Genomic DNA, 20,100 nt, shown 5'->3' with positions numbered 1-20,100 from the left:
GCACACTTCATTTGGACCTAAATCTTATTGATCTCAATTATTAAGATTGCTGCCATAATGTTAGATTTCACTGTTTATTGTCAATATTAAGTGGTCAGAGTTACACAAAAAAAGAAGTCCCTGTGCCCTTGTTACACCAATGACTCCGCAAAAACTTAACAAAGTTGTAAGATTCCACCTAAAACCTGACTTATACCAGTGATCAGACATGTTGAATGCCATGTGTTATTGTGTGTTCCACAGCAAACAACAAAAGGAAGTGTGGTCCCTGACATACTCGTCTGAGGTACACTAAAAGCGCAGTTCCACAGCACTTTCTGTCGTGGAGTGTCTAAAGGAGGCTCTAAAGGAAGCATCAGTGTTTCCTAGGCTAAAGGAGGCTCTAAAGGAAGCAACAAGCCTCCTTTCCTTTGCTTATTGAGAATTCAGTCCGTCCTCATCATGGCTACTTATTTACAACGGCCCACGTTTTAGAAATAGCTAGATTTTTTTTCCAGCCTATAGAATATAAGCACTTTTTAAAAGGGTGGCCTTCATTTGATATCTTTTGTAAACTTGCAATTGAATTCTTGTGAATTTAGAAATAATTCTGGTTGTCTCTTTTCCAAAGCAAACGCTCGGCTGTTTGTGAAGCTTTTTAAATGTAGGTTTGAGTCTGTGATTTGTTCTCACAATTGAGGCATGCACTGCACGCTGCACTGTTTTGTCGTCTGTCCATTTGTCACTTTCACATTGAACAATGAGAGCGATAGAGAGGAAAATGCTGTGGATTCAGTGTATATTTGAATCACTGACTACTATGGCTGTGGAGGACTGCTTGGTTGTGATGAGGAACTATACATTGTGTTTTCTTTTTCTCTACAGCAGGTGTTAATGCACGAGACACTATGATCCTGCTTCCTCGCCACAGACCAAAACAGACTGGTATGTATTGTAGTTTTAGAGGTATTTTTGGTCGTTTTTTGGCTTGTTCACTATCTTATTTCCATGAGCACTTTTAACAGTTCTGTCCAGTTATAAATACACACACACACACACAAAACTCCTATCTGACATGCCATTGAACATAATTTTGCTGTAGATCACAAAACAGAACTCGGTGGATAAGCTTCAGGTTTCTCGTGATCCCGGGCCCACCTGAAACTTTGGTGACCTCAAAGAACCTGGAGAACAACATGGGCCACGCCTCCCGGGCAAAGTCGACCATATCTGCCTCCACCAAGTCTACTTTTTGTCTTGCAGCCAGATACCGAGCCTTGAATGGATTGAAAAGGAGACAGAAACATTCAATCTGATCACGGGCTTTTAGAGCCTTCGTTGAAGCTTTGCATGCTGCACCATCTGATACAGGACTGACCTGAGCATGAGCTGTGCTGACCATCTGCACCCACTTGGCCTCTGACTTCGATTCCAGCAACGAGCTCTTGATACAGTCCTGCACGGCTTCCTTCACATTTGATTTGCTGCTGTCTGACTCGTGTATAATGTACAGATGTTGAGCAGCCAGCTGAACCAAATCATCCTCCTGTGAAAGTAGGAATGTGTTGTTTATACGGGAAGCATTTTGAGAGTTAAAAACCAGTGTTTGCCATCAACATGGGTTCACCTTTTCACATTGGTACTCTCCTGATTTCAGCCCATGGATGATTTGCCGGTGGATGAGGTCTGTACTGGTTTTGTCCTCCTTGCTATCGTGCCAAGGGGTGAAGATCTCCTTGCGGAATAAGAGTCTCCAGGGAGTGTGCTGCTCCTGACCTCCCCTCCTCTTCACTTCTTGTTCACACTGGGAGATGGCGTCCATCACGTGCTCATGGCCACTGCCCAGAGCCCACACCTTCACAAACAAATCATGAACTGAGGTTAGACAGTTATACCTTTGTCAAGTTTTTTTTTTTTGCATCAACTCCTCATAGTCATCGACTGATCAGTATTGAATTAATTCTGAAGGATTTGCTTGCACACTTTTGTTTTGCAGTTTTGTAGCTGTTTCATCCCCTGACACAGTCACACTGTGAAAGCTTTTGACATGTCCTACAAATGATGAGATTAAGAAGTGGCTTCATGCAGAAAAGACTTGTGATGGGAGAGCGAAGGTTGACCTGTTATACCTGCTTATGCAGAGATCACTGTACAACAGGTAGTTCTATAGTTTGATCAGAAAAGAGAAGGAGAAAAGCTGTTTCTGCCAAATTAAATTGTTATCCACTGTCATAGTCACTCCTGTTGTTGTCAGGTGTATGTGCTCTGAGATTACTGTGTTATGATTATATTACATAACACACATTGTCAATCTATTGTGACTGGCAGTTACTGTGAAGTGTTAAGAGTTCCTTAAGTCTCTGGATGTGCAGGGACTGTTGTGGTTGACTCGTCTGGACTGGACAGAATTTCTAGGCACAGCCAGGGGGCTGGAGGGGGTCCGGTTTGGGGACCACAGGATCTCATCTCTGCTTTTTGCAGATGATGTGGTTCTGCTGGCTTCATCAAACCAGGACCTTCAGCGTGCACTGACATGGTTCACAGCCGAGTGTGAAGCAGTTGGGATGAGGATCAGTACCTCTAAATCTGAGGCCATTGTTCTCGACCGGAAAAAGGTGGATTGCTTCCTCCAGGTCGGTGGAGTGCCCTTGTCCCAAGTGGAGGAGTTCAAGTATCTCGGGGTCTTGTTCACGAGTGGAGGGAAGATGGAGCGTGAGATCGACAGGCGGATCGGTGCAGCGTCTGCAGTTATGTGGTCGTTGTATCGGTCCGTCGTGGTGAAGAAGGAGCTGAGCCAAAAAGCGAAGCTCTCGATTTACTGGTCAATCTTCGTTCCTACCCTCACCTATGGTCATGAACTATGGGTCATGACCGAAAGAACCAGATCCCGGATACAAGCGGCTGAAATGAGCTTCCTCCGTAGGGTGGCTGGGCGCACCCGTAGAGATAGGGTGAGGGGCTCAGTCACCCTTAGAGATAGGGTGAGGAGCTCAGTCACCCTTAGAGATAGGGGGAGGAGCTCAGTCACCCTTAGAGATAGGGTGAGGGGCTCAGTCACCCTTAGAGATAGGGTGAGGGGCTCAGTCACCCTTAAAGATAGGGTGAGGGGCTCAGTCACCCTTAGCGATAGGGTGAGGGGCTCAGTCACCCTTAAAGATAGGGTGAGGAGCTCAGTCACCCTTAGCGATAGGGTGAGGGGCTCAGTCACCCTTAGAGATAGGGTGAGGGGCTCAGTCACCCTTAGAGATAGGGTGAGGGGCTCAGTCACCCTTAAAGATAGGGTGAGGAGCTCAGTCACCCTTAGCGATAGGGTGAGGAGCTCGGAGTAGAGTCGCTGCTCCTCCACATCGAGAGGAGCCAGCTGAGGTGGCTTGGGCACCTGTTTCGGATGCCCCCCCAGACGCCTCCCGCAGGAGGTGTTCTGGGCATGTCCCTCCGGTAGGAGGCCTCGGGGCAGACCCAGGACATTGAACAGAGTGATTCAGAACACATGTTGATGTGACAAGCAAATATAATATAGCTGATTTAGAAATTTTATGAGAAGAATCTTTGCAGCAAAACTGCAAAAAAGACATCAAATCAAGTCAAACAAAGGCTTCACTATAGTTTCTGAAGAAATAATTGTTGAAATGTTTCTAAAGTGTGAGCAAATAATTTTTTCATAAGCACATGGTGGGTTTGTGCTCCCTATGCTGCAGCTTTACAGGACTTTCGCATGAAGATTGAAAAATATCTCATTTTATGAGAGATCTTGTTATGGAAGACAATAACATGATCTATCACAATAAAACACATACTACAGATTTAAAAATGAAATGTACATACCTTTTCATACAGGGCGACATAAATAGAAAAGCCAAAGGTGTCTTTGAGTTTGATTTTGTTCGCGATGAGTTGGCAGACCTCTCTGGATGTGGATGCTGAGTCAACAGGAAGGTTGATGGAGCGGCCATCCAGCAGTATCACTGACACTATTATGGGCTTTTTAGTCTTGGTTGCCTGTCACAAACAAAGCAGTTCGTTGATTGAATGAATTTAACACAATCTGATGCCAAGTTAGGGTGTCTTCAAATATAATGTCCTTTTTTCTATATCTTAAATAAACAGTTTCTAATGTCTGATGACTTATCCTGCACTTGGAAGCATCTCTGGCTTCTGGATCCGATGGAGATGTTTTGTTGAAATATCTACCTTCAGATGTGATGTGAATGCAGCTTTGCTTGATCTAATGTAGGTCTTATCATGTACACTGAGCACGATTAGTACTTCAAATGTTAACCAGATCGAGAACAAGCCTCCTCTGTTGTGAGATAAATATAAGGTATTAAATATCACATGCAGATTGTTTTAGAGGAACTCTCAGCTCACAATCTCCAGACAGGACTGGTTGAGTTCTGAAAACAGCAATTCCTCGATCCCACTGGTCAAATTCAACAGAGTGTCTCACAAATCTTGTGAAGATGCAAATAGTACACAAAAACCTTTTGCTAAAATCTAAAATGAGCTGGGATGGTTGTCTATAGCAGTGTTTTTCAACCTTTTTTGAGCCAAGGCACACTTTTTTCTTTGGAAAAATCTCGAGGCACACCACCACCACCACCCGAAAATGTTAAAATTTGAAACTCTGTAGCCTCTATTAACAATATAAAGTCATTCTCATCAATGCTTTATCAACAGGAATCAAATAAATACAGAAAAAAAGTATTTCCCAATTTCTTTTTTTTATTTGTACTCACTCAGTGTGAAACCTGGACCTGATGGATGAAGAGCTGAGATCCTGGTTAGATTCTTCCTTTTCTAAAACTTCTCCATCACTGTCACTGACACAGTACTTTGATACAAGATGGTAGCAGGTGGTGGTGATTAACCAGACTGACGTCTGTTAAGTTTCGATTTCACCGGCAACGTTCTGTGCTGCCATCTAGTGGTGAAGAGTATTGTCGCGATCACTGAGTTGGTCGTTGCAGGGCATGATGGGAGTTCAGCTTATGTGTTGCCGGAGGTTATTGAGGGTTATTGTTGGGGTTGTTGATTGTGTGTTGATTTGTGCTTGTGTTTTTGTTCCTCGGTTCAGATAGTTAATTATTTCGTCTAGTTTGGTTTGGTTTGTTGGACATGTCAAAATAAAAGCCTCTGGTGTTCAGCTGGCAGAATAGAAATTCGACTCAGAGCAATTCTTCCGCGGCGCTCGCCACAGTATTTATACACGATTACGCTGCACACTGCTCTCACAGCTGACAGCGGCTGTGAGTAAATGTTCTTTTAGAAAAAATGTGAAATTGGATAATTTCCCATGGCACACCTGACTAGATCTCGCGGAACACCAGTGTGCCGCGGCACAGTGGTTGAAAAACACTGGTCTACAGTGTTGCCACAGTTACTTTAAAAAACAAATCCGATTACTGATTACTAGTTACTCCTTTAAAAGTAACTTAGTTACTGCAGATTACTTGTTTATAAAAGTAACTACGTCAGATTACAAGTAAATTTTTAGTTACTTTCAGCAGCTGCCGACACACCCTCATCATCTGAACAAAAGAATTACAACCTGTTTTGCCAAAAATTCTGCTGATCCCTGCCTCCTGCACCATGTTTATACATATTTGACCTTTGACCTTCATTCTTTGTTGAATTTATATCTGACTCATGCTTTTATTAGCACATTTTTACTATTACTGGTATTTATTTACCCAGAGATGTAGTCTGTTGTTGCATTATTTCTTTATTTATTTGTACTGCCTGCTCTATGCGACTTCACCCCCCCCCCCCCCCCCCCCCCCCCCCGACAAATAAAGTCTTTCATTGATTGATTGATTAATTTAAAAAGAGGGGGCTTATTGCAATGTTAAGGTTCATTGATGACGATGGTTGGTTCCAATTCTTTTGTGTTACCTGCATGCACAGTTAGTGCAGGTTGGCCTGTGATTGGCTGAGAGTGGAGAAGGGGCTGGTCAGATGACTGCATGCACTGTGTATGTGTCTGGCGGAGAACGGAGGAGGGGTCGGTTTTGTTTAATAATAACGCGGCTTTGCAGACAAGAAACTTGTCTTTTTGGACGCTACAATAGTAACACACAGTGAATTGAATAAGTAGCTTTAATCTGATTACTGGTTTGGAAATAGTAACACATTAGATTACTAGTTATTGAAAAAAGTGGTCATATGAGAGTAACCCCTAATGAATTAACCGGCATCACTGGCTTGTCTACATGAAAGTTGTTGTTTTTTTTCCTCCAAATTCATATCAGCACATCTTTTATATCCACTGCGTTCTTTCAAGTTGATCTCAGGACCTGTAGCTCCAGCCAGGCAGGAGGTTCTCCTCGCACTCCGTTCGTCACAGTTCGTCGCAGCCTTTCAGCGCAGTACGTCGCGTACCCTCTGGGAGCAAAACGAATGAAACTCTGGAGGTACTGTCGAGGCAAGAGATAAAAGCGAATGAGGACAATGTCACCGCATTGAGTACCTTTTTCTAAATGTACAGTGGCCGGTGTGGCTGTGATGCTGACTCTTATGAAGCGATCACTTGGAGGGAAGCTGCCCAGACAGAGAGACAGCAGGATCCATCCACGGAAGTAGCTTTTGGGATTGTTGTTGTCCTGAAGCTGCTTGCAGATTTGACAGTAAATCTCATCCCTGTGTGAACCGTGTCGGTAGAGGCTTAGAAAGAGAAATCTGATAGAGAGCGAAGCAGCTTCGGAATCAAACTGTTCTCACCTGAGGTCACGTCTGAGGATGGCGTACCCCGCAATGATGTGGAGTTTTTCCAGAGAGGTCAGTGGCTTGTCCAGGGTGGGTCCCTCTCCAATCATGACATCGTTGTCCTCTTTCACAGTCTGCATGGTGAGATGCTTGGACCCTTTGTTTTGATCTCCTGACTGTGAATTAAATGATTCAGTGTCCCTTGTTATGAAACTCATTGAACAGAAAATCAAGGTCGAAGTGTTCCAGCTTTCATCACACCTGCCGGATAACTCAAAGCAGGAATTCAAAGCAGATTTTGAGATTCCATTTTGTTGACCAACAGATGTTTGTTGGAAGAAAACTTTTTGTTTGTTGTCAGAAAGTTACCAAACACTGAACTATTCCTGCTTTGTGCTGATTCATCAGAGACCATTAAAGGTGTTAATTCTTTGTTATGCCTTAGCGCTCTGAAGCAAAGATGAAGGACATTTGAATGTTTGTCATGATATTACACCACATCTACAAAATGAAAAGAATAAAAGGATATATTGTGGGAATGTGTACCTGATCCAGGCTGACTGTGCTGCTGAGACGTCTCTCGTTTTTGGAGATTAGGTCCTGAGGTTGAAGTCGCTCTTGTGCAGAGCTTTGTTGCTTCTTTGGCTCAGGAAGGTCTCCCATGAACCTCAGGATGATCCACCACACTGTCAGAGAAGCCTGGTGAAAACACAAAAGACGTTGGATTGAAATTTAGTCAAACAGCAAGGCCAGAACTGCTGAGAGGAAAAAAAACAGGTCTGAAGCAGCACCAGAACATCCCCCTCATCCTCGTGGTAGAGTAGGGGCTGTCGAAGACGCTGACGGACGTGGGTGGGGGTGGCAGCCCCCTGGAAGTTTATGGAGGCAAATTTGGAGAAGGAGAACTCATCCAGGTCACTGTAGTCTTCCTCCAGAGCAGTTTCCTCCATGGGAATGTCATCAATGTCTATTTCTTCAATAATCATCCTCTTTCCATCAAATTTCTGAAAATATACACACACAAATACCATTTACTCATCAAATCTCATCTGAATTTTAAGCACTGTGGCCAAAAAGTTTTTGTCCCCAAACCTCAAGTCCCAAAGGTGCTTCTCCGTCCTTCCCTCCAACCATACTGGGTAGAAAGCCAAAGATGTCGTCCATTTCCTGGTCTGTGATGGACTCACTCTGATCTTGGGCGTCCAACTCTTTCTTCTTTCTCAACACTTCTTCCAAGTACCTCTGTTTCTCCAGCATAGCCAGTCGTTCTTTGTCCTGTTCTTTAGCAGAGAGGTACCTCTGGAAGGATGTGACACAGTTTGAGGTCAGAGGAAAGCAACTTCTTCTGAGCTCTTTAAGGAGGAGTTTGTAAACTTAGTGCTTACTGTTAATTTTTGTTAAAACTATCTAATCTGACGAAGTCTTGTGTGGAAATATGTAAATGACCAATGTACAAAATGGCTTGAGTCATTGTTGGGATTTCAACAGGACCACAGAAAGTTTGTTAATTTCTGGGGAGAGACAATATTCATTTGTCATGAGACGCAGTCATGACATGAATTCTGACCCAGGAATGTGATCGACCATCACACCCAGTGGGGGTGGAGGGCCTTCTGCAGGACCTTCCTCCCCCCCTTTCTGCTCACAAGACTCTTCCCCCATGCAATCAGCCAGTCACTGATTGGTTGAAGCTCTCAGGCTTTAACACCTCTGAATCCACACGTGGAACAAAGAGCCTGCGGAGCCAGGCTTCTCTCTCTCTTGCAAAGCAAACTCCAAGGAGGTGAGTTGCTGACGAGCTGCTCCCAGCAGCTCAACTCACCCAGCGTTAGCACACAGCTAACACCAGACGCTCTTGCAACCAGAGGCCTTCACTCCTCAACTCTTCTGCTGACCCAACCACGGGGGTCAGACCTTCCCCTGATCCAGAGACCAGCACCCAGAGTCTGCTCTTCAGGGAAACCAACCAGTTTCTCCAGGACGGGACCAGGGACCCTCACAGAACTTCTTTGTGTTTTTCCTGAACAAGCAGGAAAACCATCACAGACCTGAGCGACCAGCTCCTCAGTCTGGACAAAAGGGACAACCAGGAGCTGCAAAGAAGGACTCCTGAAACATCAACTCCATCTTCTTCTCCTCAGCCTGCAGAACCAGCAACCACAGTTAGCAGGAGGTGCTAACTACAGGAGAAGACACCAGCTTCCCTCCAGCAGGACAACAACTGAACTCCTTCAAGGAAGTGGTAACAACTGGGCATTACTCGAGATTAGTTAAACCTGATGCTATGATAGAACTGTTTAACTTTTATGAAGATGTGTTGATTCTGTTACAGTGATCGCGTTCTGTTGATAATGATATTAGGCACTGTTATCAACTTGTAAACCACTGTTAGCTCTGCCACAGACACAGGGTCTGCATGCTAATCTGCTTTACTAACTTGTTAACTCGCAGTCCTACACATGTCACATCAAAGACAACATCACACAGTAACTGAACACCATCTGACGACTCCTGACGTTTTACAAAACAAGTCTCATTCACATAAACTCATTCTAGAAATGGTCCTTTAGCAGAGACACACCGGAAGCAGATGCTACGGCTAGCTTCTATTGTTCCATTGCTATCAGCACATGGTGGAGACCCAGGACAGACCTCCTGCTCTCTGATAACCTCCATTTGGAATGTAGTTTCTTGTGATCCGCCATCTTGTTTTGTAGTTCCATCACACGTCTCACACACACACACTCCCTCCAACTCTCTCTCTCTCTTTCTCTCTCTCCACACACACACACACACACACACACACACACACACACACACACACACACACACACACACACACACACACACACACACACACACACACACACACACACACACACACACACACACACACACACACACACACACACACACACACACACACACACCCAGCTGTATATAGGTAGTTAGAATCTGTGTTTTATTTGTTTTCATTGTTAATAAATATAATTTTTGGAATCATACTTGCTGTTTTATTAATGAGCACAAAGGTGAATGAAATGTTGACTCTTCTGTGTCAAGAACTCCAAAATCCTTCAACCTTGACTGTTAATTCTGGTAATTGTAATTAATTTAACTATTAATACAAATTCCTGATGAACTGTTTAGTATATGTTATGAGACTGATAGAACTGAACTGGCTATCATTTCCTGTTAAGACAGGTGGAGCTCCGAGGTTCTGATACACATCAGATTACATTTCATTAACATTATTAATAACTATCTTTGATAATTATTAATCATTTTCGATAGCCAACCAAAACATAAATAGTGATCCATATGAGGTAGTAAATCCCTACACATTATGTGAGTATAGTAATGACTTGAGAGGTCCGAGAGACACACAATATACAGGCGCGTCCTAAAGGTATTTAGTTATGCCTTTTGTATATATTTCTAGTTTCATTTCTCATTACCTGAGGTTGAAATCACCTGTATTGTGTACACTACAGTATGTCTCTGGGTGTAAGGCAGTTCTTGTTGGGTATTTGGTGTTGGCATCAATAAATCCTAAACTTATTAACATAATTATTAACTGAAATGATCATATAAATCCTTTTATCAAAAGTGAACTGTGAATATTGTGAGAACCCAAAGACTGAAATGTGCAAACGGGAAGATATTTCCTTCAAGACATTCTTTGGGCATTGGGTCACAAAAGTCAATTAAATTAAAAAAACAAAAAATGCCTTTAGAAAAAAACACAATTAAAATAAGTTTATCAGTTATATTTAATGCATAAAATATCTTAAATAATTATCAGACTGAAGAAACATAACTAGAAGTGAACTCTTGAAACATGAGAAATCAAATCAATCAAAACATTCTTATCTTCTTTTCCAGTTGTTGAGATGTGGAGGTTCCTTGTTGTACTCACGGCTCTCTTCATGTCCTTGAGATTTTTCCTGGCCAGCATGCCCCTGGTGTGAGCTTGCAGCAGGACGACAGCTGTTCTCTTACGCCTCCACTCCTTCCTGGCCAGGAATCCTCTGACCTGGGCCTGCAGCACGCGGGCGGCCTCCCGCTTCTTCTTGTACTGAAAGTGCATCTGACGAGAACGAACCTGTGCCTGAAGTCTGGCAAAGCCCAGCTGCACCTAGAATCCAAAAGCAACTGCAGTTTAGTGAAAGCCAGAGGAGGATTTTTTGCTTTTTTAAATACAGGACAAGAAGACTTTCACCATTCTGTACAGCTTCCTTCCTTTGTGACCCCTCCAGTGTTTCTGGATGACCAGCACTGCTGCCCTTCTCCTCAGGAAGTCTCTCCTGTTGAGGGCACAAATCATACAATTATGAAATTACACTTCATATTTAAAAGAAAAAGGCTCGAGGTTGTACCTCACCTGTATTTGTAGCCTTTCAGGACTTTCTGGATCAAAAGTGCTTTTATATTCAGTTGTTTCATTCGCTCCAGTTCAAGGATTGTGTCATGAAAGTCCTGAGGGAAAACATTGCTCTCATTATTTAAGTTTCAGTTTGCTACAGTTAGTTTCTGATTTCTGCACTGAATGCATACATTTAGGCAGTTGTTGGGATATCGTGTTATTTTAGGTGACACCACTTTTACATTCCCTACACAGGTTTCATAAATAGCGCCAACATACTTATGAGCAAATATGTTTCCGAGGGTCTGGGCTGTACCTTGAGGAATATCTTTGTTCTGCCAGTCTTCCAGTCACCTTTCCCGGCAAGAACACTTTTACAGATGCTTTCACAGCATTTCTCTTTGCTTTCCTGATAAACAGAAACAATTGTGATCACAACAAAGGGAGGGGACATATTGAGAAACTTCTCACGCCATCGTGTCCAACACACCTTTTTGGGATCACACATGTGAGCCTTCAGCAGGACGCGGTAGCGATCAAGAAAGTCGTTGAAGCTGTAGCGCACTGGATAGCCAGCTTTCCGGATCCTGATGGTCTCCATCATGCCAGAGTAGCGGAGCTGCCTTATGCACAGCTCCCTGTCAAACACCTGAGACAAAGAAGCAAAGAGACATTGATCTAGCCGCCACAGTCTGTCTGTTAAGGAGGCATCTCATTTTAGTCAATGGTATTCTGTGCTCACGAATGGCTTCTTGAAATCATTGGGTTTAATGCAGCGTATGAAGTACGGCTGGCATGCGGTCAACGTTTTCATCAGCGACTCCAGAGACTTCCGAAACTGTCCGGCCAGAGTTGGCACACGCTTCTTGTTATCCACGGCCTGCTGTCACACACAATACAAACATCACACAATGTAAATAATTGTTCACCACTAATGTGTCTCTATTAGATGTCTGGTTAAAAGTACTGGAGCTTTGAAAGGCGGCGCTGACCCTCAGGCTATTCTTCGGCGTGGTGATGACCAGCTTGGGGTTGACACTAGTCTTGATTGTTAAGGAGCCACCAGAGAGCTCGTTGTGAAACGCACTTTTGAGGAGTTTGTTGGTGGAGGTCTGCACCAGCTGAATCAGGTCTGTGCTGAGGGCATCGCGGTTTTTCTCCAGGAAGCCTGAAACCAAAACAGGTGTGGTGAGAACACAGCAGAGGAAGATCATCGTTACAGGTTACAATTCATCAATGACTGTAAAAGTAGAGTCTAGAGTTTGTTGCACAATCTCACAAACCCATCCTGGTCCAAAGCCAGCTAACACCACTACTGATATTGCAGAGACTACCTACTGGTACTTTGTACACAAATCTGATTTAGATTCTGATTTAGAAATCAGAAAAAATAAAGAGTTAAAGATATTTTCTTTGGAATTGACCTTAAGTAAGACATCAAGGCAAAGAGTAATCTTAATAAGTTCCAAACATGACTGTTAGCGGCCAGCTTCCACGTGAACATCTATTAGCATCACTAGTCACACACAGAAGAAGAAATATAGGGGCTGAGTGGCGTGTGTGTGGGTTTCCTCTCACAATCCAAAAATACATTCACTGTGTGTGTGTGTGTGTGTGTGTGTGTGTGCGTGTGTGTGTGCGTGCGTGCGTGCGTGTGTGTGCGTGCGTGCGTGTGTGTGTTGGGGGGGTAAATCAATATTTTGGTATTCATCTGCACAACACTTAGATACATATATCTCAGTATGTGTGTTGTAAGATCACTTTCAATGCACACAACCTGTAAATGTTGAGAGCAACTTTGACAGGAACCAAATCAACTAATGATGAGAAGAATTAATAGCACTTGCATCCCGACTAACCTATAAGTACCTTTATCACATCAGAATAAAACTATTTGGGTTGTTAGTCTTTACTGGTTTTTGGCCATGTTTACAAATAAATGCTCAAAGACTGACACTTCATACATATGGTCTGTTGTGTTTTTTTGGTCTTTGTTTACATCTTTTCTCCAAGAGATTGTTTTTGGGAATTTTCTTCAAATAAGAGCATCACTGATCTATTCAACACACATGAGGAGGAACGCTAACAGAGGTAAAGGATGTATTTAAGATAACAAGCTGGATGAGAGAAATGTTCTGAATAACTGTCTGGTGTTGAGTTTTTGTTCTGTTTTAGAGTGTAGTTTAGAATGCTAAACCATTGGGAAAGTGCACTTTTGGTTGCATATGGATTCATTTGTGTGTCAGATGTTTTTAGATGTTTTGGAGCAGAGCTGTTTTCTTAAAAATTATCATTTTATTTTGCTTTGTTTTTATGACTTTCTCAAACTATCAGCCCAACTGATTTTTCTTTTTTAGCAGATCTAATACCTTTTGAGTCATAGTAGACCGCTCCTGCAAAATGCTGGACCCCAAACTGCGTCTCGTAGTTGTTCTTTGGAGAAAGGTAGACATTTCCTTTCCCATGAACTTGATTCAGCTTTTGGAGAAGTGTGGCGTCTGTGGCCTGAAAATGGGTCATATTACAACTTTATTAGCATCTTTGAATTATTAAAAAAAAAGAAAAAGAAAAAAGAATTATGGAATTTTATGGAAGGTGCATGATAGACAAGGACCTTTGGGAAGTTGCTTTCCTCGTCGATAAGTGCCATCATGTTCAGAGGCTTGTTGGCCAGCACGTCCAAGGTGTGCTGGTTGTCCACGTAGTCTATGTGCTTCCAGACGATGCTCTCTAAGGCATACTCCTCCTGCTCCAGCTTGAAAACATGTTTAACAAAGAACTGCTGCAGCTGCTCGTTGGCAAAATTGATGCACAGCTGCTCAAAGCTGAAAGGGAGCAGAGGCAGAGGGATTTTAGTCTGAAAGAACAAACTCTGCAAAGCTGGGATGATGTGAGAACTGCTGTAAAAGTCGACCTGTTTTTGTCAAAGTTCTCAAAGCCAAAGATATCGAGCAGGCCGATTGACTGTCGGACATCGTTTTCCTCCTCAGGTGGCTTGTAAACGGCTGAGTTGATTTTGTCCACCACCCAAACAAAGAGTCGTCCATATATCGCCTGCACAAATGATACAGAGATCAGCGATGAAAGCACCAGACAGCATGTCAACACGTCAGCAGGCAGCTTTGCTGTTTTGGTTTCTACTCTTTGTCCAGTGAGAAGTGTACTTTATGTGTAAATGTTGATGTGGTCTTTTGAACGTGTTGTTGATCATACATCCTGTCTGCACACATTAGGCCTGCTGTTTATATTTCAAATTGGTAAAACTGTTAATCTTGTACTTCTGCAGGGCTTCTGTCGTTTCTCTGCGAATTGATCCACTGGTAAGCTCTAGCATTTACATTACCATTTTCTAAACCAGCCACCTCCACTGAAAGACACTCTATTACTATTTCCCTAAACTCATGTTTACTAGAAGAAGAGTATCACCATCATCTTTAATCCTGAACTAACTGAGTCCTCATGACTGACAGAGGGTTTGATCCAGTTTGGGCAAGGCAGCTTTGCTTATGGGCCTAAACTGGAGGGAGGGAGGGAGGGAGGGAGAGAGAGAGAGAGAGAGAGAGAGAGAGAGAGAGGCCAGGAGGAGAATGACTGGCATTTGCTGAAAATCATTGACATCAATGGTACATTTCTGTACCTCTTTTGACTGAAGCAACAGTTTGAGAATCTCCCTAATGGGGCCTCCTGCTAGTTTCTTGTTTTCTGGTGCTGCTGTTGTGACACACGTTGAAAAAGTGAAGCGACCCTCTCCACCAGGGCATGCAAAATAATATAAATAACTAGAGAAGTGAAAGTCATTTAGTCACAGTTTGTACTTTCCCCGACCAGATCTACAGCTGTCCAAATGACATGACATAATAACGTACAGTACTCTAAGCATTGTACTCTTCTTTTTACTCTTCTGTCGATGTCGCTTTTCAGATTCAGGACTGATAAACGAAAAAAAAGTATTTATGGCAACTTGTGCACAATGTTTGAAACATTTTTGACAAGCTGAGACCTGCAAACAGCAGTTACAATAATACGTCTGGCCTGGAGCCTCCAAGGTATCCAGAAAAGCCCCTGCTGATTGTAACACATTCATGTACCCACTGAAGTTATTAAACTTTGCCTCGTCTTCTAGTAAGCAGTAAATCGGTAACTACACTGATTGATTCATCAGTTGTTGATTGATATTTTTTGTTGCGCTCATAGAGACTAATGTCTTACACCTCTTAACCCTCAAGCTGCAACGCAGCAGAAACGGACTTATTCTGAAGTTCGTATTCTCAGTGTGACTGGTTTTACTTTGACGAAGGCGTCCCTGCCGTCCACGGCTTGTGTGGAGGTCAGCGGTCGGACCACGCTCTCTCTGGCGGTCATGAAGGAGTGCTGAGTCAGACTGCTGTCCAGAGCTTTGGGATCCACCTGAGGTAACAAGACTAAGCTGTCAGATGAAGTCAGTTCCATGTTTTGTATTTACATTGGGGGGGGGGGGGTGGGGGGCACATACCTCCAAAAGCTGGCTCGCCATTGTGAAGTGGGAAGATTTGCGGACGTCACAGCCCTCCAGGTTATTCACCATGGTGCCTGAAATGCAGGGAATAATAATTACTCAGCAGAAAAGAGAGCAAGGATTTCAGTCATTTGACAGAAACGCTCCAAAACACAGGGCATGCATTTGATTTGGCGCTTTCTCTCCCTTACTTGTAAAATTCACATTTCCCAGGTGGAGGATGGCAGCAAGCAGTCTGGATGTTTCCCAGGAGTCATTCTCGGAGAACTCGAGGACTTTCAGAGCAGAACGAAAGTGAGCGTACTCGTTCCCGCCGTCGCGTCCTTCACAGCTGGTGCATTTACCCTGGTGTTGTGGAGTCAAAGCTGATTATGAATCCTTGTCCTTTCATTCGTTTTTCACACTACAAATATCAAAGATGTTGGATTTCACCCTACCATGGTCAGATACTTGTAGTCTTCAGCGTTACCAAGGGAGAGGATCTTCTTCTGCTCTGCTGGCATGCCCGTCAGCATGTCGTAGAACACATGGTAGTTTCTTTCATCTGGGGCCTGCACGTAAACACATTCATCACTACCCGGGCTCTGGTTTTCTCCTATATACCATCAGGTGAGACATTCCCTCACCTGACGACACACTCGAGACTTCTCCAGCAGGTACTGCTCAATCCGAGCCCCTTCAATGGCCCCGTCCTGACTGAAGTTGATGTTGATGTACTTCCCAAAGCGACTGGAGTTGTCATTGCGGATGGTTTTGGCGTTACCAAATGCTGGGTTAAAAAAAACAAAGATTTAATCCCAACAAAGATCAATACAGAGAAGATGGAGAGGAACTGATTCCAAAAACTGTGGGCAAACTTTGATGTGGTTGTTTGGTTCTTACCCTCTAAGATGGGGTTTGCCTCAAGAACCTGCTGCTCGATCCAGGAGTGCTGCCCGCTCACTGCAGCCAGGAACTGGAGCATCAGCTTGGTGCTCTCAGTTTTCCCTGCTCCAGACTCGCCACTGACGGGGCAAATGCAGACAAGTTAAAGTGTTTGACCTGCATCTTCAGAAATTCTTCTTCATTTTTACTCTTTAGTTTGTTCAAGTTCACCAAAACCTTTAATTTCTAACAACTTCGGCCAAACAATTGTCTATTAAAATCTTGGGATTGGTCCATGACCCAATTTGGGTCATCTGTACACTGGTCTATATTAGCAACTTAACTTAACTTATCACTTCGGATGACATCATTGTTCAATACTAACGTATTTTGAATTAACTGTTTGTAGTTAACAGTTGATTAAAGTACAGATAAGAAGATGTCCTGAAGACATCGTCGTGCAGGATCCTTTATAAACACCTCTCAATATGGCAAATTAGTTTTTAATGATAGAAGTTGATTGCCATTAAGTCTTTACACTGGAGCTACAAACTGAAGCTTATTGAACCACCTTTTCAAAAAAAGAAAAACACAAATACAAATACCAACAAATGGCATTTAAGTGTAAAATATTTACAAAAATCACCACCTGTCAATGCAATTTGTTCAAAATTGTAAACTCACCCTCACTTGCTTTGTTTTTTCACCTATGGTGTTTTGCTTTACTATTGAGTTGAGGTTGTGTTGTTTTACTAAATATCAACACGGCTGTGATTCAGTCTTGAAAAGTCCTCACAGAACTTAACATTATGTTGTTTTATACCAAAAGCACTTCGTTTGACAGCAATTCAAATATAAACCAAAATATATATATTTATGTCATTTGTTTTCTCTAACACATATAGTGCCACCACTTTAACACAAAGGGAACAATTCAACAATGTTACAGGCATTTTCTTGATTGCTTTCTTACTTACCTTACATCCCGCTCCCTTCAATAATAGACATGTATTTGCATATTCTGATTATACATGCAAAAAAGAGATTGGAAACAAAAGTCATGTTTAATGTTATGTTAGTGAGCAAGACGGAGCAACCTGTCCCACAGCTGCTTTACTGAATATTAGCAGTTTTTCATGGACATATATTAGTAGGTGATCATCAATTGATGGGAAACAAAATGCAACACTGAGGAAAATAAGATCAGATTTTCAAAGCCATGTTCATCTTTTTACTTTGTTTAGTCCTGCGGTGTCAAACTCAGCCTAATATGTTCTCAGTCAAATGACGATATAACAACCTATAGATGCAGATAATTTTTTTAAAGTTTTCTCACATAAAATATGATTGCATTCAGAAATTGTTCACATTTAAGTATGTTTTCAAACTGTGCAATACAACCTGTCGTTTTAGTACAGTCAGAAACTGGACATCCCTGTTATCCACACCAACAATTGGCTGTATTTGCAGCATGGCTGACCGTCCGGATGTGACAGCCTCCCCTGTCAGTGTTTACCCACTACAGCTGGTTTCAGTTTGGGTGTGCCATCTGTTTGTGTACCGTCTGTAAGGTGACATGAACTGCATCGATCTAACTGTATGAAAAACCAGCAGCTATTTGGCTTTGAAAACTAGTTTCATCTTCAATCCATCAAAACATTCACGGGCCGACAAAGTTCATCATGTGTCATGAAGCTCTATTTGTTTATGCTGAACTCTGTGGTCAATTCCTCTTCCATCAACCAATCTGGCTGCTCATCACACAGCACATTAATGGGATTCTTATTATTATTATTATTATTATTATTAGTGAGGTGTTGTGTGCACCGTGGGGGCATTATCTTGAAGAACCTGCTACTTTTCTATTGTTGATTGCTGTCTATTTTCTTTCAGATTGTTTTTTTTAATTTCATTTTCAGGAGAGTTGCTGTGATTTTGTTTGAAGTCTGAATTTGTTTCATAGATTCAGACACACAAAAAGCAAGTATAGGTTAACGATATAAATGTCGATTGTAGTGATTGTAACTTTCATTCAAAGAAAAGACTGCATTTTACTGTCAATGCAAACTTGCATCTTGTTTTGACTGCAAAACCGACCTGATGATACAGCACTGGTTATTTCGGGTGCGGCGCATGTTGAAGAAGCAGTTGTCTGCGATGGCGAAGACGTGTGGCGGCAGTTCGCCCAGCCGTTGATCTGTGTACATGTGCACATAGTCTGTGGTGTAGATGGGCAGCAGCTGGTAAGGGTTCACCGCCACCAGAATAGAGCCTGTGTACGTCTTGAAACAGAGAGGGACATTAACTATCACACAGTGGCACACTTGATGGGGTTTGTTTGTGTACATGAGCATAATGAAGTTATTATGGTAGGGGTGCAGCGGCAAACCAGTGACCCAAATGACCCCTGTGTTTAGCCAGCGCTGCGGCGCACGAGGCATGTGATTCCATAGATTCACGCAAGTCACCGATTAGTCACAGTCACCAATCGTGACCAAGTGTCAGGCGGTTAATATTGTTTTTGCCAAGACAAGACAACATCAGTCTGTAAATATCGCCTGGAGTGTTTAGGAGCAGTGGGCTTTCTGTGCAGGGAAATAGCTGGACTCATGACTTTACACACACTGTGGTGCTTTGAAGCCAAGATGCAGAAACACTGAAACCTTCTCTTGTAGCAGAGGCTCATTCGTCCCCATGGAGTCAAACCGCAGGGAGATAAACGACAGGGCAAAGTCTACAGGCGAGAGGTGGGACCGCCGAGCAAGTGTCAAGGATATCGTAAAACAAGTCGGATGTGCTGGGAATAGAAACGTACATATATGTTGCCCTCTTTGTGCCGCACCAGGAGGTTCCTGAGCAGCCCGGCCTCATTCAGGTCCCCCAGCCTTATCATGTCATCCACGCCCTTTACTGAGGTGGGGTGCATGAGGCGAACGCCACTCTGGGTCTTCTTATTGATCTTGTGTGCCTGCACATTACAGAACAAGTGACATCAGCAAGGAGTAATGTCACACCACTTTTACTCTGGACCTCTGGTAGTGGGATGGCCGTCATACTTTTCCTTCATCGTCGATCAGTTGGAGCTGCCCCGTGTCAGTCACTGTCACCTCCGCACCGACTGGCACACCGCTACCGGTGTCCACCCACACAAAATCCCCCTGAGTAAACAAACCCAACAGTGTCATCTTAAATACAAATGTTGTAAAGGAAACTGTTGTTGAAGTCAATATCAAGATAAATGCCATACCTTACTCAGATGCAACATGGTGCCAGAAATGTGGATGAAGCCTGCAAAGAAGTTGAAGTGTATTTCCATTCAAAGATCCTTGTTTTTGCAGTTATACTTGATTCAAACCTGCCGTCTATGTCAAGTCAGGTGTGCTCAGTACTCTTTCATGGGCCATATTTGAATGGATTACGCTTCACAACAAGATTTATGCATCCGTAACACACCGTTGATGAGATTAAATAGTTGTATGATTTAATCAGTCAATTAAGCAAATAAAATGCATTTAATGTGTTTATCACTGTAAAGCTATACATATTTATTGTGACACTGTAACAAACAAGAAACAATTTCTTATTCAAGTCTTTTTTCAATTTACTGTGAGGAGCAACACTGTAAAGAATTTGCTGCTGGGATTATTAAAGTATTTCTATTATACTCCAGATGTATTCATTTTCACCTTTCAAG

At 42.9% G+C, this 20,100-nt stretch overlaps 1 protein-coding gene across 1 annotated transcript in view; it reads right to left on the bottom strand.

The window, feature by feature from the left end:
• myo7ba (myosin VIIBa) overlaps positions 1 to 19,671 on the bottom strand; it is a gene marked incomplete at both ends in the record, with an annotated part of 28,623 nt that extends 8,952 nt beyond the window's left edge. Inside the window, 30 exons of the mRNA XM_080506513.1 lie at positions 1,138 to 1,227; positions 1,339 to 1,525; positions 1,607 to 1,834; positions 3,805 to 3,978; positions 6,273 to 6,392; positions 6,489 to 6,615; positions 6,697 to 6,781; positions 7,257 to 7,380; positions 7,473 to 7,685; positions 7,774 to 7,980; positions 10,601 to 10,819; positions 10,904 to 10,988; positions 11,066 to 11,160; positions 11,364 to 11,456; positions 11,538 to 11,696; positions 11,790 to 11,930; positions 12,040 to 12,215; positions 13,417 to 13,552; positions 13,662 to 13,872; positions 13,962 to 14,101; positions 15,335 to 15,454; positions 15,540 to 15,616; positions 15,734 to 15,887; positions 15,980 to 16,093; positions 16,169 to 16,311; positions 16,425 to 16,546; positions 18,504 to 18,688; positions 19,222 to 19,374; positions 19,463 to 19,564; positions 19,654 to 19,671. Coding sequence (XP_080362639.1) covers positions 1,138 to 1,227; positions 1,339 to 1,525; positions 1,607 to 1,834; positions 3,805 to 3,978; positions 6,273 to 6,392; positions 6,489 to 6,615; positions 6,697 to 6,781; positions 7,257 to 7,380; positions 7,473 to 7,685; positions 7,774 to 7,980; positions 10,601 to 10,819; positions 10,904 to 10,988; positions 11,066 to 11,160; positions 11,364 to 11,456; positions 11,538 to 11,696; positions 11,790 to 11,930; positions 12,040 to 12,215; positions 13,417 to 13,552; positions 13,662 to 13,872; positions 13,962 to 14,101; positions 15,335 to 15,454; positions 15,540 to 15,616; positions 15,734 to 15,887; positions 15,980 to 16,093; positions 16,169 to 16,311; positions 16,425 to 16,546; positions 18,504 to 18,688; positions 19,222 to 19,374; positions 19,463 to 19,564; positions 19,654 to 19,671 — 4,198 coding nt within the window. The remainder of the gene's footprint in view (positions 1 to 1,137; positions 1,228 to 1,338; positions 1,526 to 1,606; positions 1,835 to 3,804; positions 3,979 to 6,272; positions 6,393 to 6,488; positions 6,616 to 6,696; positions 6,782 to 7,256; positions 7,381 to 7,472; positions 7,686 to 7,773; positions 7,981 to 10,600; positions 10,820 to 10,903; positions 10,989 to 11,065; positions 11,161 to 11,363; positions 11,457 to 11,537; positions 11,697 to 11,789; positions 11,931 to 12,039; positions 12,216 to 13,416; positions 13,553 to 13,661; positions 13,873 to 13,961; positions 14,102 to 15,334; positions 15,455 to 15,539; positions 15,617 to 15,733; positions 15,888 to 15,979; positions 16,094 to 16,168; positions 16,312 to 16,424; positions 16,547 to 18,503; positions 18,689 to 19,221; positions 19,375 to 19,462; positions 19,565 to 19,653) is intronic.
• Positions 19,672 to 20,100: the final 429 nt, after the last annotated feature.

The sequence above is a fragment of the Blennius ocellaris genome (genome assembly GCF_963422515.1).
Source record: "Blennius ocellaris genome assembly, chromosome: 12".
Lineage (NCBI taxonomy): Eukaryota > Metazoa > Chordata > Actinopteri > Blenniiformes > Blenniidae > Blennius > Blennius ocellaris.
Note: the sequence above shows the minus strand (reverse complement) of the source record. Positions and strands in the feature narration are given on the sequence as shown.